This window comes from Balaenoptera physalus, assembly GCF_965194825.1.
Source record: "Balaenoptera physalus genome assembly, chromosome: 2".
NCBI lineage: Eukaryota > Metazoa > Chordata > Mammalia > Artiodactyla > Balaenopteridae > Balaenoptera > Balaenoptera physalus.
Window position 1 is genome coordinate 87,757,131 of NC_138883.1, and position 19,265 is coordinate 87,776,395.

Sequence of the window (19,265 nt, forward strand, 5' to 3'; positions counted from 1 at the left end):
ATAATAGAGATTGTATCACATATGTAGATCATTTAGTGAGACTGGACATCTTAACAATATTGAGTCTGCCACTTCATGATCGTGATATATCTCTATGTTAATATAGGTGTTCTTAATTTTTTCCTGCCAATGTCAAGGTCTTACACACCTTTCATTAGTTTTATTCTTAGATATTTGATGTTTTACAATGCTGTTTTAAATGATGTAATACCGGAAAGTTTTTACTTTCTGTTTGTTGCTAATATATATAAATATAATTTATTTTTCTATATTGACCAGGTACTATGTGAAATTGCTAGATTCACTTAATCATTCTGTTCTTTAAGATTTCATAGGGTTTTATACATACATAATCATATACCAGATAACTATAATTTTCTTGTTCTCTTCTGATTTCTAGGCCTTTTATTTCTTTTTCTTCATTTATTGCATTGGTTAGGACCTCTAGTACATTGTTCAGTAGAAGTGGTGAGAGCAAACACTTGTTACTGATCTTAGGGGAAGAGAGTTTGTTTACATTAGGTATGATGTTAGCTAAATGTTTTCCATAGTTATCTTTTATCAGTTTGAGGAAGTTCCCTTCTGTTCCTAGTTTGCTGTAAGATTTTATTATGTTGTTGAGTTTTATCAAAGACTTTTCTGTATCTATTGAGATATTCTTCAGATTTTCCTCTTTTAATGTGGAGTAGAACATAAATTTTTTTGAATGGAAAACCAAACTTGTATGGCTGGATTTGATTTGCTGCTGGGTTTTTTGTTTTTAAGGATTTTTACATCTGTGTTCATGAGGGTTTTGGTCTGTAGTTTTGATTTGTAATACTTTAAGATTTTGGGATCAGGATTATTCTGGTATCATAAAACAAGTCAAGAACTGTTCCTCTGCTGCTTTTTTTTTCTAAAAGAGCTTGTGTTGACTAAGTATTATCTCATCCTTAAATTATGAGTAGAATGCACTGGTGAATTCTGGAGAGGGATTTCTGGAATGTGACTGGGATTTCTTTATGGAATAGTTTTTATTATAAATTTGATTTCTTTAATATATATGGGGTTGTTTAGCTTTTCTATTTCTTCAGTTTTGGTCATGTGTTTTCCAAGGAATTTGTCTATTCATCAAAGTTGTCAAATTATTAGATGTAAAGTCTTTGCAGTATTTCTGCATTAACCTAATAATGTCTGCAGCATCTGTAATGGTATGTTCCTCTTTTCACTCCTGATGTGAATAATTTATGATTTATCTTTGTTTTGATCCATCTTGCTCCTAGAGCTTTATCAGTTTCATTACTTTTTCAAAGAACCAACATCTGTCTTTGTTCATTTTCTCTTTTCTTTCCAGTGTCTGTTTAATTGATTTCTACTTTTTATTTTTAATATTTTCTTCTACTTTCTATCTGGTTTACTTCTACTTTTCTAACTCATAGAAGTGGGAGCTTAGAATAGGAATTAGTAAACTCCTGTGAATATTTCAGATAAGTGATATTTAAGGCTTTGCAGACTATATTGTCTGTAATTGCAGTTACTACTCAACTCTTCCATTGTAGACAATACATAAATGAATGAGCATGACTTTGTATACTGATATTTGATTTTCATCATAATTTTCATGAGTCATAAAATATTATCGTTCTTTTCATCCCCCCCCCCCAACCATTTAAAAATATAAAAACTACTCTTGGTTTGCTGGCCATACAAAAGCAATGTGCTGGACTTGGCGTTTGGACTGTAGTTTGCCAGCCCCTTGCTTAGGTCATTAATACTACAGTTTAATTTTTTTCTAATTCAAGTATTTAAAGCTATGATTTTCAAAGTACCACTTTCCCACACATTCTGATTTTATATATATGTGTGTGTGTGTGTGTGTGTCTGTATATATATATATATATATATATATATTTTTTTTTTTTTTTTTTTTTTTTTTTTGGGCCGTGTCATGCGGTGGATCTTAGTTCCCCGACCAGGGTTCAAACCCGAGCCCCCTGCATTGGGAACACGGAATCCTAACCACTGGACCGCCAGGGAAGTCCTCTGACTATATTTTTATTAACCTTATTTGTGATTTATTCTTTGACCCATTGATTATGTAGAAATGTGTTATTTAATTTCCAGATCAGATATTTCGGCATTTCTTAGATATCTTCTAATTGTTTATTTCTAATCTAATATTATTGTTATCCAAGAATATACTCTGTATGATTTCATTTCTTTGGTGTCTTGATATTTTGTAGCATATAGACTATTTTGGTGAATGTCTTATGTATTTGAAAAAATATGCATATTCTGGAATTGGTTAGTGCAGTTCTATAAATATCAGGTCAAGTTAGTTGATAATATTCCAGTTTTCTGTGTCTTATTTTAAATCTCCAACTCTTAATTGTGAATTTGTCTACCTTGTCTTTCAGTTCTGTCAGTTTTGCTACATGTGTTTCAAAGCTCTGTTGTTAGGTGCATACACATTTATGATTGTTGGGTGTAAATTGTTCTTGTTACCACTGTGAAATGTCCCTCATTATCTCTAGTAATATTATTTGCCTTGAGGTTTACTTGGCCTAATATTAATAAAGCCACACAGTTTTCTTGCTTACCATTTGCATGATACACCTTTTTCCACCCTGTGTATTTATATTTAAATTGGCATGGTTAGTCTATTTACATTTAATGTAGTTATTAATATGGTTGAGTTTAAAGTCTCCCATCTTGATATTTATTCTGTATTTATCCCATTTGTTATTTGTTACTCTGTTCTTGTCCTGCCTTCTTTTTGATGAACCAGTTATCTTTTAGAATTCCACTTTTCTCCTCTGTTGACTTTTTAAAAATTAACTTTATGGGGTATAATGAAACACAATAAGACACTGATTTAAGGTATATGTTTTCATGAATTTTAACAGAATTATACACCCATTACCAAAAAGTACCCTTGGAGTTTTTGCAGACAGTCTCACAGCATCACCCTAAACAACCATTGATCTGCTTTCTATCATTATAGATTGTATAAATCTTTTCTAGAGTGACCTATGAATATAACATGTCTTGCTTCCTTCACTCAACATAAAGTTTTTGGATTCATCTATGTTACTGCACGTATCCGTAATTTATCCCCTCCCTCTTCTGTACCCCAAGTAGTATTCTATTGTATGAATATACCACATGTCATAATTTGTTATCCACTTGGATTATTTCTGGTTTTTGGCTATCATGAATGAAGTTGCTATGAATATTTCTGTCTTGAATCCATGTGTGGGCATATATTTAGGTTAAACGTGGGTAAATAACTAAGATTGGCATCACTGGATTGTATGATATATGTGTGTTTTTTTATGGTAGCTTTATTGAGATACAATTCACATACCATAAAACTCACCCATTTAAGGTACAAATTCAGTTGCTTTTAGTATATGCACAAAGTTACGCAGACATTAACCACAGTCAATGTTAGACCACTTTTATCATTCCCCAAAGAAACTCTGGGCCCTTTGGCTATCACTTGTCAGCTCCACCTTCCAGCTCAAATTTTTTTCCCATTTGTTGGGGGTGACTTTTAATATTTTCTCTTGTGATTTCATTAGTAGTCCCTCTTGAGCAAGTGGTTCTTAAACTTTTTGAACTTTGGATCCTTTACCTTCTTATAAATGATTGGAAACCCTAAAGAACATTTGTTTATTTGGGTTATATCTGTCAATATATCTCATTAGATGTTAAAACTGAGGAATTTTGGAAATATCAAAATTATAATTTTAAACCCATTACATGTTGATACAAATAATATTTTAACTTTTCTAAAGACAAAAAGGAAATTAGTGGGAAACATGACATTACAGTTTTTTTTTTGTTTGTTTTTTTTTGTTTTTTTTTATGGCTGTGTTGGGTCTTCGTTTCTGTGCGAGGGCTTTCTCTAGTTGCGGCAAGTGGGGGCCACTCTTCATCGCGGTGCGCGGGCCTCTCGTTATCGTGGCCTCTCTTGTTGCGGAGCACAGGCTCCAGACGCGCAGGCTCAGTAATTGTGGCTCACGGGCCCAGCTGCTCCGTGACATGTGGGATCTTCCCAGACCAGGGCTCGAACCCGTGTCCCCTGCATTGGCAGGCAGATTCTCAACCACTGCGCCACCAGGGAAGCCCGACATTACAGTTTTATAAACCTCTTTAATCGAAACTTCATAGAAGGTAGTTTGTTGTCATTGAAGCATATAAAGAAAATCATACATGTATTTAGAAAAGGGAAGAGTATTTTAATATTCTTTGTAGATAATTGCAGATATTATACCAAAACTTGACAAACTGTGTAGTATCTTAACTTCTTGTTCCAAGATTGAATTTGAGAGCGCTACAATGATCTTTTCATTGGTCTGTCTTACGCTTGGAATGAATCTTTTACCTATATATGATTTTGTAACATCATGCACTGGTTATTTGGAAAATATTGGTTCACTGAATTATGTAGATCTTCCACATATGTGCCCACATTGACATAGTTCATTATTTAATATTTAAAAATCACATTTCTGAACAACCCCACTGATCTCAACAGAACAATCTTTAAGTATTGGAAAGCCGTCAGTCTCATGGTGCTTTGTCCAAGTTTTCTAAAATCTCAGTTTTTGCTTGAATGCTCAAATTTTATTGTTGGCAGCAAAAAGTATCAGTTTTTCTTGAAGTGACAGACTTGCTTTGTTCACTTTTCAGAAAATAATCTACTTCAATAAAGATAGTTTTCGATCAGAAAAAGTGGTAATTCAGCTTACAGCTCAGTCATGCAAATGCTTTTTCTCGACAGTTGTGGAAACACAGTTTGCAGCAGAAACGCTTTGTGTGTACTTCCCATCTTGTCATATAGAATTTAACACATATTTAAGGGTTGAGATTTAATTAATTTTACAGCTTCATCAAGGACCTTCCTAAGTAGAGCTGGCTTTTTTTCCCCCATGCAAGTGCATGGCAGTGAAAAATAAAATAACTATTGGGTGTCAGTGCCTTGATTTGTGCTAAGGTGGCAGTAGTTATGAACCATTTTTTTTGTACAGTCATCGCATATTTTGGCACAAGTTATTCTAGGATAAATTGAGATGTAAAAAAATAATTCACCACTTGTGTTTGTTACTATGCATTCACAGTAAAGAAGATTTTTGATGATTAGTTGATACTAGTATCAGACAAGTACAGTCAAAACAGAAAGTCCAACCACATTAGTAAGGCTAAAGTACAATTCAACATACCAGATTTTAACTCATTTTCTGTATTTACAGTTAAGTCTTTAATTCAGTGATTTACTTTATCATTAGAAAGCGGAAGTGCCTGTTTCTTTTATTGACTTTTTTTTTTTTAAACATACACACACTCATCTGGAAGGTAAGACCTTCCAGATTCATAATTTATATATTTATTTATTTATGGCTGTGTTGGGTCTTTGTTGCTGCGCGCGGGTTCTCTCTAGTTGTGGCGAGTGGGGGCTACTCTTTGTTGCAGCACAGGGTCTTCTCATTGCGGTGGCTTCTCTTGTTACGGAGCACGGGCTCTAGGCACGTGGGCTTCAGTAGTTGTGGCATGTGGGCTCAGTAGTTGTGGCTCATGGGCTCTAGAGCACAGGCTCAGTAGTTATGGCGCACAAGCTTAGTTGTTCCGCAGCACGTGGGATCTTCCCGGACCAGGTCTTGAACCTGTGTCCCCTGCATTGGCAGGCGGATTCTTAATCACTGCACCACCAGGGAAGTCCCTCTTTTATCAACTTTTATTGAGCAGGCTTCAGCACAAACTACTGTGCAAGAGTTTATAAGTCTCTCATAAGTTATGTACACTTCTTTGACCAATGCAATATGATAACTTTTTAAGATATCTCATTGGGTTTTGTAATTTAAGTTTGAAAAGCTATAACTTTTTGGCTTTTAAAGATCTCATCATGTGTACATTTAAAATATTGAGTTTCTTTTTTTAAAACGGAATGATTGTTCTCAAATGCACCTGAATTGGCACCATAATTCTATTGAATATGTTCTATTGCATAAGACAACTTAATTTTACAGCCAAAGGGACATTAGTTTTATCATATTTTCATTTGTGATTTACAGTTTCGTTCAGTTTCCTTGGAGTACATTCCCCCCTTTCATGAGTTAGAGAATTCTATGTCGGTTTCTTTTCATCACTTGCAGTAATGGATTAAATTCACAAGTCGCCCAGCTCCCTTTTTCAATCCAACAATCCATTTTTAGTTATAAATTATAAATTTTCTTTTATTTAAAAAGAGTTACTAAATTCTAAAATAACTGTTTTAGGTGAAATTTTTTTTTTTAAAACGTGAAAGCCTTTTTTAAAAAAAATTAATTAATTAATTAATTTATGGCTTGTTGTGTCTTCGTTTCTGTGCGAGGGCTTTCTCCAGTTGTGGCAAGCGGGGGCCACTCTTCATCGCGGTGTGCGGGTCTCTCACTATCGCGGCCTCTCTTATTGCGGAGCACAGGCTCCAGACGCGCAGGCTCAGTAATTGTGGCTCATGGGCCCAGTTGCTCCGCGGCATGTGGGATCTTCCCAGACCAGGGCTCGAACCCGTGTCCCCTGCATCGGCAGGCAGATTCTCAACCACTGCGCCACCAGGGAAGCCCTTAGGTGAAATTTTAAAAACCAAATTTAATAATATTGCAGAGCAAAACAAGAGTACTCTTACTATGTTTCCGTATATACATAGAGAGAAAAAAAAATAAAACTTTGAGATTTCAGAATAATTTATTGGATCATAATGAGACTACAGAGATTATAGCAGGTATTAGTGTTGCAGACAGTAAAGGCACAGTAGAAATATTGAACACAAAGATCTTTTGTATTTACTCATAGATTTGCCTTAGTGGTATTCATTCCTTATTGCAGATTTAGGATCCCATCTGGTATTATTTATTTTATGCCTAAAGAACTTCATTTGTTATTTCTTGTGGAGATCAGCTGGAAATGAATTCTGTCAGCTTTTCTGTCTCAGAATGTTTTTAAAGTGAACAGTTTAAAAAATTTATGTATTGACTATCTCTTGCCAATTTTTCTTACAGTTTATATATTCTGAGCCTGTAGCCATTACCTACTACCTTTTTTTTTTTTTTAAAGTTTTATTGGAACACAGACACATCCTTTTTTTTTTTTTTTTTTTAAACATGTTGCCTGTGGTTGCTTTTTTTTTTTTTAATTTAAATTATTAGCACCTTTAATTATTATTTATTTATTTATTTGGCTGTGTTGGGTCTTCGTTTCTGTGCGAGGGCTTTCTCTAGCTGCGGCAAGCTGGGGCCACTCTTCATCGCGGTGCGCGGGCCTCTCACCATCGCGGCCTCTCCTGTTGCGGAGCACAGGCTCCAGACGCGCAGGCTCAGTAGCTGTGGCTCACGGGCCCAGCTGCTCCGCGGCATGTGGGATCCTCCCAGACCAGGGCTCGAACCCGTGTCCCCTGCATTAGCAGGCAGACTCTCAACCACTGCGCCACCAGGGAAGCCCCCTACTACCTTTTAATCTTCATTTATCTTACACAGGTTCTACATGTGTTCTTTATGTTTAATGCTTATCCTCAGCCCTCTAGTTATGGTCTGTAGTCATTTTTGTTTTCGAAAGCTCATTTTCTGGTAGATGCCACACGAAGCACTCATGGGCACTATTATCTGAGTTCTGTGCTTAAAAATCAGTTTTACTGAATATGAAATCCTTGTCTCACAGTTTCTCTTCTTGATTTTTTAAAATGTTATTCCATTTTCTTCCAGCATAAAAAGCATTGCTTTCAAAGTTTGATGGTACTTTAATTTTCCCTGTGTAGATAAATGGATTTTGCCTTGTTCTCCAAAGGATTTTTTTTCTTTAAATTCTGTTAAGTTTAGGATCTTGGTAGTTGTTTTTCTGGGTTGATAGTTTTAGTTAAACAGTATACTCTGGGAATTTCCTGGTGGTCCAGTGGTTAGGACTCCAAACTTTCACTGCCGAGGGCCCGGGTTCAGTTTCTTGTTGGGGAACTAAGATTGCACAAGCTGCGCAGTGGTTGCAGCCAAAAAAAAAAACAACTAGTGTACTCTTTCAGTATGTAATTTCAGATATTTTATTTGAGGAAAACTTTCTGATATGCTCTTGTTTTGGCTTCTGTCTCAGGGCCTACTGTTTTCTGTCTGTTGGATCTTCTTTGTCCATATTCAGTGCTTGTCACATTTTGATGTCTTAAAATCCAGCCCCCCTCCCCCATTTTACCTTCTCTTTCTCTTAAAGGCATAACCTATTCTATTTACTCACTTTTATGTCTGTTCTAGTTTAGTCTTTATTTCGAAATATTTTTCTCTTATTTCTAATTATTTTGTTCTGTTACTGAGTTTTTTCTAACTCTGATGTATGTGTCATATCACTTTCTTAACTTTTTTTGTCTTTTTTGAAATAAAGGTATAATTTTTGTCTGTTCTCTTGTGCTTTTTTTTTTTTTTTTTTTTTTTTGGCCATGCTGCGCGGCATGTGGGACCTTAGTTCCCTGATCGAATCCACACCCCCTGCAGTGGAAGCGCAGAGAGTCTTAACCACTGGACCACCAGGAGAGCCCTCTTATTTCATCTGCTGTCATTAAATTGGCCTGCCATGCTTTCAGTTGAATATCTACCTGTTAGCTATTTGGGGCTTCTCCTGTTCTCAGATGTGTCACATGCCATGTTGCATTCCTTTGCTTTCGTTTGCACTGGTACAGATGTTTTGGCTGTTGGTTTGTTCTCATCTGCTTGCAGTTTGGGGGAGAAACCTTGTTTCCTGCTTTTGTTGTAAATTGGCTTTTGGGGTTTTGTTGTCTCTTTAGTTCTCTGTATTTTTCCTTTGGGATTCAGAGATTTAAGAATACCACCTTCCCAAGATTTTCCCTTTAAAAGCCTATCTTAGAGACAACTTTTAAAAATACAAACTCCAGACAAGACATTGTAGGGTTATTAAATTTTTAAAAATAACCTGTACAGTAATGTAGAAATCTTGTTTTTCCTAGTTCCTCTTCTAAAAATCATATTATATCCAAAAATGTCCCCAAATTATATACTTGAATGTTTAAGGAAGAGTAGGATTTGGTGACACGTTTCACAATTGGAGCATCATCAGACATTTGAATGCATTATTCTGAAGGATAGAATTTTACTGTCAATGACTGCAGACCTTTAATCCTGATCTTAACAGCTTCCTCTTTCTCTTTAGAGACGTAAGCTCAAGTATTTGAATATATTCTCAATTGACCACAGTATAACCTTTTCTGTTATATGTGGTACCTCCATATTATCAGTTAGCTTATATACTATTGGTAAATAGGGAAGTAGTTTCAGTATAACATGGGTGGGTTTTGGTTTATACATGATTTTTTCTAAACTGGACAAGGGGATCCTGAATAATGGGGGTAGAATTTTATCCTGCACACAGAGTTTTTAATTAAAAGTGGTAAGCTGTGTCAGGGGTTCCGTCTCAGAGAGGTACACCCTGGTCTAGCAGGGACTCTTCTTTTCATATGGCAGTTTGCATTTCCTTTTGTGTCCATTTTAGCAGTCTTCCTGGCTTAAAGCTCCACTTCTCAGCTCCCATAAACCCTTGTTTCTACTTCTTTGTTTTTAATACCTTTTATTAAGCTCTGAGGAAGCATTTCAGCTGCTCTTAGCTGCTTAACTGGGGTGTGCAAGTTATTTCTGGAGGTCCCAATCATTGGTTTTCTTAGTGCTGTGGTTACAGAGTTACAGGGGCATTGGCTGATCTGCCCCAATGTACCCCTCTCTACCCTTCTGGACCCATTTTTTTCCCCATAAGCCTTGTTATTTTTAGGGTTGCAGAGTGCAAAGTTTCCAGGAATGTATGTATGTATTTACATTATACCAGATGTACTAAGAGACTTCAAGAAAATGCTGGAGCTTAGTGTAGTGAGGCTTTACAGCATTGTTTCTGTTCTTGAAGGACTTTAGAAAAAGAGCCCCTATAATTCTCCTGTAATAAAGATCCAGTGTTTGGGATTTGAGGCTTCCTATTCATCATTTTTAAATGCAGGGGAATAATAAACAGTAAAAATTTGAGGAATTATGTTGTGGATCACTGAGGGTTTATTTTGTGCTAATGAGATTGTTTTGATGAACCTACCTAAAATTAGAGAAAATGGTGAGTAAAAGTAAAATTCTGTATTGGATGATACTTACAGCATTATCTTTTTTCTATTTTGATCCTGGTAGGGAATTGTAATTTTGGCCATTTACAATACCAAGGTTTGTTTCAGAAATAATAATATTCAACTTACAGAAAATGCATAGTAGTATACTGTATTATTATTTGTTGTGGAAAAATCTAATCCTTATCAAAAGATTTCAGGTACTTTCACTAAAACAGCAAGGAATTATAGGCCAGTATTACAGTAATGGAAGAAGATTGCTCATGTGATGGATGAAAAAATTGTACTCTAGAAAAATTGTACAGATGAGGAAGATGGATGTATAAATGGAGAAAAATCAGGTTATTGCGTGGAGTATAACATTTTAATTAAGTCCTGATAAACCCATTGTAAGTTGAAAATGTTGTAAGCTGAAAATGCACTTAAGACACTTAACCTACTGGATGGACATCATAGCTTAGCCCAACCTACCTTAAACATGCTCAGAACACTTATATTAGCTTACAGTTGGGCAAAATCACAAGTGTTGAATATCTTATGTAATTGATTGAATACTGAAAGCGAAAAACAATAGTTGCATGGATACAGAATGGTTATAAGTGTGTCAGTTATTTACCCTCATGATCAAGTGGCTGACTTTGAGCTATGGCTCACTGTGGCTCACTGCTGCCGCTGCCCAGCATCACAAGAGAGTGTAGTACCTGCAAATGGCTAGCCCGAGAAAAGACCAGAATTCAAAATTCTAAGTACAGTTTCTACTGAATATGTATTGCTTTCACATCACTGTAAAGTCAAAAAATCTTTAAGTCAAACTATCATAAGTCTATATTGCAAAAATAGTGTAAACTGGTCATGTGGATTTGCCCCATATAAGGAAATGAATAGAGAGCTTTGTTAAGGAGTAGACTCCTTAGTGTTGATTTGGACATTTTGAGAATTGACGTTAGGTGTGTGGCAGTGGCAGGCCCTATTAATTTTGTGTCATTTTTGGTACTATGTGATAATGCCAGCAAATTCCAGTGGGGTTTGCTCAAGGAAATGACCCCTGTTCTTTTGAGTAATTCTAAAAGTAAGGAAAATTGCTGGAACCTTAGACCACATTGTGAGATTCAGTATTTCAGTAGCATGAAAATTTAATGGACCCTGAGGAAAGAATCTGAATTGTGAGGATGCTGTAATTATATTTGTGTATTGTAATAACGTTAATAAATACTCTTACGACTCTGTCAGATTTTTTTCTGTGTTTTCTTCTACTGTTAGGTATTAATTCTGTTTGTTTCTCCTGGATATGAAAAAAGAGGAGAAAGCATATTACAACATATTTTATCTTTTTAAAAATCTGAGCATAGTTGACATACAACATTATATTAGTTTCAGGTATATAGCATGATTCAATTTGTTTTTTGGTTGCGCCACACGGTATGTGGAATCTTAGCTCCCCGACCGGGGATCGAACCTGCGCCCCTGCAGTGGAAATGCGGAGTCTTAACCACTGGACCGCTGGGGAAGTCTGATTCAGTATTTTTATATATTGCAAAATGGTTACCACAATAAGTCAAGTTAAAATCTGTCAGCATACGTAGTTACAGAATTTTTTCTCTGATAACTTTTAAGATTTACTCTCACAGCAATTTTCATATATGCAATACAGTATTATTAACTATAGTCACCATGCTGTATGTTATATCACTGCAACTTAGTTATTTTATAACCTTTTGTACCTTTTGACGCCTATCACCCATTTCACTCATCCCCACCTCCCTGCCTCTGGCAACCACCAGTCTGTTCTCTGTATCTGTGAACTTTGTGTTTTTGTTTTTTGTTTGTTTTTGTTTTTTAATTCCACATGTAAGTGAGATCATATGGTATTTGTCTTTCTCTGTCTGACTTTTTTCACTTAGTGTAATGCCCTTTAGGTTCATCCGTGTTGTTGCAAGTGGCAAGAGTTGATTCTTTTTTATGGCTGAATAATATTCCATTGTTTATGTATGTATGTATACGTGTGTGTTATATGCATATATATGTATTCACTGCATTATTTACAGTAGCCAAGATATGGAAACAACCATATCTAACTGTCCATCAATTGATAATGGATAAAATTGGCTATTGTAAATAATGCAGTGAACATGGGGGTGCATGTCATATTTTATCATTTTAAAAGTGTAACCTATAGGGAATTCCCTGGCAGTTCAGTGGTTAGGACTCGGTGCTTTCACTGCCATGGGCCCGGGTTCAGTCCCTGGTCAGGGAACTAAGATCTCACAAGCTGCGTGGTGTGGCAAAAAAAAAAAAAAAGGGTAACCTGTAAAGCAGAATGACTCTGTTCAATGCATGTTTTTCCCTCTTATATCTTAAGGAAGAGAGAGAAAATCCTTCAAAACGAAGTAGAATTGAACGTGATATAGATAATAATTTGATCACATCAACACCAAGAGCAGGAGAAAAGCCTAACAAACAGATATCTCGAGTAAGACGGAAAAGTCAAGTAAATGGAGGTTTGTTAATGTTTACGTATTGCTTTATTAGGTGTAAGCAGAGTTCTCACTTGACATGTTTGTGTTCTGTTTTTAAAAATCTACTTTGAGCAATTTCTGCCTTATTTTTGTAATCTCCTTTGTATTAAATATTAGTGGCATGAAGTAAATAAAAATTTACCTTCCTAATGTAAATCTACTTTGATGAATTAAAGTGACAATTAAAGGCAGAGCAACTAGCTTTATACTGTTTAGCATGAAAATGTATATGAAATTCATTTCTTAAAGCAGTAATAATTGTGACTTAATTTATTTGAAACATGTACAAAGAATTTGTTTCTGGATTATGGAATTTCAGAGCTATAGGGGGGGCTTGGAGCTCTCAGGTCCACAGTTCTCAACTAGGGGTGTTTCTATCCCCTAGCGGACGCTTTTCAGTGTCTGGAGACCTTTTTGGTTTGTCACAACCTGTGGAGGGATTGCTACTTGCATTTGGCAGGTGAAGGTCAGGGGCACTGCTAAACATCCTACAATGCACAGGACATCCTCCCATAACAAAGAATTATCCAGCCCAAAAGGCAATAGTGTTGCTGTTTATAAATCCTGTTCTAGATCAGTACCTTATTGTATTGCTGACAAGCTCCTCAAAGTCAAAAAGGAGAAAAAAAAGATGGACAAGCAGAGAAACCTATACAGAATAGCACTTTAGAGCATGGAGTGCTACCTTTTAACCAATACTATTTTAAACACAGCAGTGATAATAATTCCCTGCCTCTTTCCTCTTAATGCAGTGATGTATCTCCATTGTTAGAATTGACCATAAGGGAGAAAAGGGATAAACAAGTTAAAAGAGCTCTAACAAAGAAGGAAAGAAATGTGCTAAAGTTGTGGAGGGTCAAGGATGATTTATTAAGACATTTGTATTTTATATATTCCCAAAACCCATTAAATTTTTTTTATTTATAAGAAACTTAAAAAAAAAAACTGGTTATTCTTCCTAACTACTCTGAAATGGTGCCTCAATATCCATAAGTAGTTTTTGACACTGCTGTATATATAGTCTTCTGCTTCAGTAGAACTAGTTGCCTCTATTTATTTAGCTGTTACTCATTAGAAATAGATTGGGAGGTAAGTTTTGTGAAGTAGGCAGCATCCCAAAATGTAAATAAACAAAGACAAAATCTTGCATTTGTGTTTTTCATATTGTAACTTGCTTGCTTTACTTACAAAGAGTTTATTTCATTTTCTGTTACACTGTGTTGATTTGAAGACTTTCAGTCTGTGTAATTCCAGATATAAATCTACTTTGTAAAAACTCAGTAAATTTTAGCATTTATAAACCATTATAAATAAATTTGTTATAAAGATCATTTGATTTACAAGTGATTTACCTCAGAATTTCTTGAAATAATAAGCTTTCTAACATTAATGTTCATCAGTTTTCCTTATGTATTCTGAGGGAAAAAGTTATTTTTATAATGAATGGTTTAGAACACATTTATGAAAGTCATGTTTTCTAGATTGCAACTATTTTTGTTGTTTCTTTCTTAGAAGCTGGTAGTTACGAAATGACAAATCAACATGTAAAACAAAATGGAAAATTAGAAGATAATCCTTCCTCTGGCAGTCCTCCAAGGACTACATTGTTGGGGACCATATTTTCTCCTGTCTTCAACTTTTTTTCACCAGCAAATAAAAATGGTAAATATAAGTCATTAACCATAATTTGGGTTTAAAAGAGTAATTGTTTTCCTGCCTTTTTAAAAGATCTGTTTGATTTTTTTGGCATATTTTTGTTAGCATCTTATGTTTGTTTTCAGCCTCATTAAAAATACACAGCCCTTTTTTTTTTTTTTAAGAATATATTTTCTTTCTTTTAAATTTATTTACTTTATTTATTTATGGCTGCAACGTGTCTTAGTTGTGGCACACGGGATCTTTCGTTGCGGTGTGTGGGCTCCTCATTGCGGCACATGGGCTTCTCTCCAGTTGTGGCATGTGGGCTCTGTAGTTGTAGCACACGGGCTTAGTTGCCTCGCAGCAGGTGGGGTCTTAGTTCCCCGACCAGAGATTGAACCCAAGTCCCCTGCATTGGAAGGTGGATTCTTAACCACTGGACCACCAGGGAAGTCCCAAAAATACACAGCTTCTAAAAGGCTTTTTTTTTTTTTTTAAAGTGACTGCAATAAATGTAGGTTATGTTTAATTAACTATCTGAAAAGCTAGATGATAAACTTTGGGCTGGAGGGAAAGTATTATTTTTTCTGTGTTGGGATGATTTCTGCATCTTTAGAGTGTGTACAGGAGAGAATTGAGAAGCATTTTCAATATTCTAGATCAGTAAAGTAGAATTTATTGAATATTTTGAGTGAGTTGAAACCAGATTTTTTTTTTTGTAATACAATTTATTTTTATTATCATTTGCTTGTTTTTTTCCCCCTGTAGGGAATCTTCAGTTTAGACAAATAGTAAAACTACCCTAATTCACATGAATTGAAGGTTCCCGTTGTATGCCTTTGCAAAAAAATAAAAAATGGCCTCTTTCTCAACATATTTTTTTAAAATTAGCTGGTATCCTATTTTTTCTGATAATTAATGTCTAATTTCATACATGATAATTTAGTCTGTAGATTATTTGAGGGTAAGAGGTCATGTCTTTATTTTTGCATCTGCCATGTTGTTTGATACAGTATTGGGCACATGGGAAATAGCCATTAAATACCTGTTGCCTGATTTCTGGATGATAAAGCAATTTTTAAAAGGCAGAATGGTGCACTGTAAAATCAAGATGATGTAGGGGCAGAAATAATGTATATTAGCACATTAAAGGACTGTGAAGTCCTAGAATAGAAACAAAAAACTACCTTTAACTTTGTTTAACCCAGTATTCCCTAGACATACCTGACCAAGTACTCTTCTATGGAACATCTGTTAACATCTTAACATCTTTTAGAACTAGTGCCTCCATCTTTTAGAACTAGTGCCTCCTCTTTGGAAATGCTGGTGTAGTGGGAAAAGAACAGGCTTTGGAGTTAGATAAACTTGTTTTAAATTTGTTCCCAGCTGCCACTGTTTACTTATGTTACGCTGGACCAGTTCTTTAAACTCTTGAGCCTCTTAATCCATGAGAAAGGGTAATTATACGTAAACGTGAGGAGTGAAGATTCCAGTTCACTCAACAAATATTGAGCATCTACTATGTTCCAGCCATTGTGATAAGTATAATAAATTTTTATAGGTGCCTTGAGAGAGGTATGGAACAGTAGAGCATTCAAAGAATGGAATGGTCCTGTATTCTGGGTGGTGGCTCACAAAAGGCTTCATAGAAAAGCTGAATCTTGAAAGATGGTAAAGGGCATTCCATGTAGAAGGAGCAGTGTAAGCAAAGGTACAGTGTATTTCAGAAACAAATTAGTTTGTCACAGATGGAGCATCAGATTTGAGGAGTGCACAGGAAGGGATAAAATAGGAGAATTATAAAGAAGTCAGATTATAGAGCCAATTTTGTAGGATTTTTGAACTTTATCCTTAGTCATGGGGAGATGATCGAAAGGTTTTAAACTGTGAGTAATATGAACAGATTTGTGTTTGTTTTTTTTTTTAAGTTTACAGATTTTTTTTTTTAATTTATTTATTTATTTTTGGCTGTGTTGGGTCTTCGTTGCTGCACGTGGGCTTTCTCTAGTTGTGGTGAGCGGGGGCTACTCTTTGTTGCAGTGCCCGGGCTTCTCATTGCGGTGGCTTCTCTTGTTGCGGAGCCTGGGCTCTAGGCGCACGGGCTTCAGTAGTTGTGGCAAGTGGGCTCAGTAGTTGTGGCTCACGGGCTTCAGAGTGCAGGCTCAGTATTTGTGGTGCACAGGCTTAGTTGCTCCGCGGCATGTGGGAGCTTCCCAGACCAGGGCTCGAACCTGTGTCTCCTGCATTGGCAGATGGATTCTTAACCACTGCGCCACCAGGGAAGCCCAGATTTGTGTTTTCTGAAGATCTATTTGGCAGTAGCATGTAGCCTAAATTCTAAAGAGGCTGGATGCAGGGAGAACATTAGTAGACTTGTAGTCCATGTGAGACTTCATACAACCTTCCTTGTGGTATTAGAGAAGAAAAGAAGGATCAAAGATATAGAATGGACAAATTTTGGGAACAGATTGGAGGTGAAAGAAGAGAGAGAGTAAGATGTACACATTAGATTTTCAAGAGAGAAAAGTAAGTTCCTGGGAGATAGATAATTGAATTTAATTTGGGCCATGCTGAGCCTGAGATGCCTTGAAACAACCAAATAAAAATGTCTACTAACAATTTGTCATTCAGGTATGGGGCTTAGAAATCTGGATAAGCAGTAGAGCATGGTATTATCAGCTTATAAATATTAATTGAAACCAGTGGAGTAAATGGTCCATTTGGTTCATCAAACTAAGACCAGAATCTTGGGGGAAGACATTTAAGGACTGGACAAAGTTAAAGAAGCCAACAAAGGAGAAATGGAGGAAACCAGGAGAAATTGAGTCATAGAAGCCAAAAGAAGAGACTATCAAAACCCAGGGTCAAACAATTGTAAAGATAGAAGGAAAGGAAATGAGCATTGAAAAGGTATCATTAAACCTGGTAACTAACTGGTCATTGGTTTCGTTTGCCAGAAGAGTTTCAGAGGAGTGATTGGAGTTGGCAGCCTAATCCATGGGTTAAAAGAGTGAAATGGAGAGTAAGAAGGGGATCAGCACATATAGATTACTGTTATGAGGAACTTGAATATGAAAAAAACTAGAGAGGTCACGAAACCTCAAGGGGTGTTTTGTATTTGTGAGAAGCAAGCATGTTTTTAAGCCTCAGGGAAGGGTCTAATAGGTTGAACATAAGGGAAAAAGAAAAACTAATGAAGAAAGTTTCTAGGATCTACTGATAGGGATGGGATCAAGAGAACAGGTAGAAGGATTAGAATTGAAGCAAGGAGAATAGACATTTTTCTCTGATGCTGGAGGAAAGAACGTTTGGGCAGCAGTAGTTCATGTTTGATAGAATTTTTTCTTTGAAGGAGGACATGGTATCATTTTGCTGAGATGGTCCTGGTGGCAGGGATTGAAGAGAATGAAGGTTTAGAATGTTTGCTATTGGGTATAAGTAAAAGAAGCTGAATGACTCACACACAGAAATACTGAGCAGCATGTTACAGGCATAGCTAAGATTAGAGGATTTTATTTGGAGTACAACCAGTCTTTATAATTGTATTGTTTTCTTTATTACCTGGGTCTAGTGCCTGAGAAGCCTGTTAGTTAGATTGATTCAAGAGGGATTTCTATGATGAATGACAGTGGAAAGACAAGGAAGCGAGGACAGTGAGGCTGCTGGCTTGAGAGTGGTTTAAATAATACACCATGAAGTCTGACTAGATGAGGAGGGTGGAGAAGAAGCCATTGAGGGATGTGTTTGGATAAAAGAGATTGGCTTTTATCAAACGTGAAGATCACATGTAATAGAAATATTAGATAGATAGATAGCTAATTAGAAGATTAGGAGGTGTGGTAGGAGATTAATTATTTGAATTTTAGGTTTCAGAGGTGAACAGTTTCTCTGTGATAGTGTCCAGGTTGTAGCCATGGTAATAACTACTAAAGAGCATTACAAATGTAGATGGAGCTAAAGAGGGCAAGACCTTTGAGGGTTAGTTATTGGATGAGTCATTGACATCACCTGTAATAACTATATAGGCATTTAATAGAGCAGTAAACTGGTAGCTAGGTGTTAAATTCCTCTGAGATTGAGAGAGGATGCTGGCAATAGATGGTAGGTGACAGCAGAGGGCATAAGTGAAGAATTGTATAGCCAGGTGACAGCAATCTCAAAGGAGCAAACATTTTTACACATTAGTGGAAAACCAATGATCTGGTGGCGGCAATGGAGGTAAATGAATTCTGATTGAGTAACAAGTATGGGAGAATAAACAGCTTTGAGGGAAGGGTATCAGGAAAAGAGATGTCTTTTGGAAAGAGGTTAAATGTAAGGCAATGAGGGAGAAAGAATATTCTGTGAGGAAGTTGAGAGTTGTTGTAGGTTGATTTTGTTGTTGACAATGACATTCGGAGGATTTCATAAAGAAATGGAGATTTGGGGTCAGTCCATAGTGGAAGAATAATTGGGCAGCGGGTTCATCTAGGGGATGGTTGAATATAGTGAGGAAACTAGCTTCTGTCTTTGTTATTGAGACGGAATCTTGTTGAGAAATTGTTCTTGAGTCTTTGAATAAAAAGGTTCTCATGGTTAGGGGAACAGTTAGCTCATTTTTAGAGAACTATCTCTGGTTTAAAAATTACAACTGCACAAAATGGCTAGGATGCTTAGTACTAGAAAGATCAGGAGCTGTTTGAGGATAATGGAAAATTGTGTGTGTGTGTGTTTGTGTATTGCTCAGCACATAGTAAGCACTTAATAAATGATATTTGCTTTAATGAAGAGAAGTTCTGTGGTCAACAATACTGTATGACAGTTGACCCAACAACAACATGGGTTTGAACTGCACAGGTCCACTTATACAAGGATTTTTTTCAATAAATACTATAGTATACAGTCTGTGGTTGGTTGAATCTGAGGATGTGGAACTGTGGATATGGAGGGCTGACTGTAAAGTTATTCTCAGATTTCTGACTGCATGGGGGTCAGTGCCCCTAACCCCTGTGTTGTTCAAG

At 36.2% G+C, this 19,265-nt stretch overlaps 1 protein-coding gene and 1 long non-coding RNA gene across 5 annotated transcripts in view; one reads left to right on the top strand and one right to left on the bottom strand.

Moving 5' to 3' along the window:
• CTDSPL2 (CTD small phosphatase like 2) overlaps nt 1-19,265 on the top strand; it is a 72,908-nt gene that overhangs the window by 27,340 nt on the left and 26,303 nt on the right. For all 4 annotated transcript variants that reach the window (XR_014260641.1, XM_082450135.1, XM_082450134.1 and 1 more), the window contains exons 3-4: nt 12,471-12,609; nt 14,140-14,289. Coding sequence is in view for 3 of the 4 variants with exons in the window: in XM_082450135.1 (XP_082306261.1) it covers nt 12,471-12,609; nt 14,140-14,289 (289 nt within the window). In the remaining variant the exon portion in view is untranslated. The remainder of the gene's footprint in view (nt 1-12,470; nt 12,610-14,139; nt 14,290-19,265) is intronic.
• Nucleotides 3,089-12,461, bottom strand: LOC309655219. Its single transcript, XR_014260661.1, has 2 exons — nt 7,470-12,461; nt 3,089-7,058 (listed from the first exon to the last, which is right to left on the bottom strand). It is a non-coding gene; the product is annotated as an uncharacterized lncRNA (long non-coding RNA).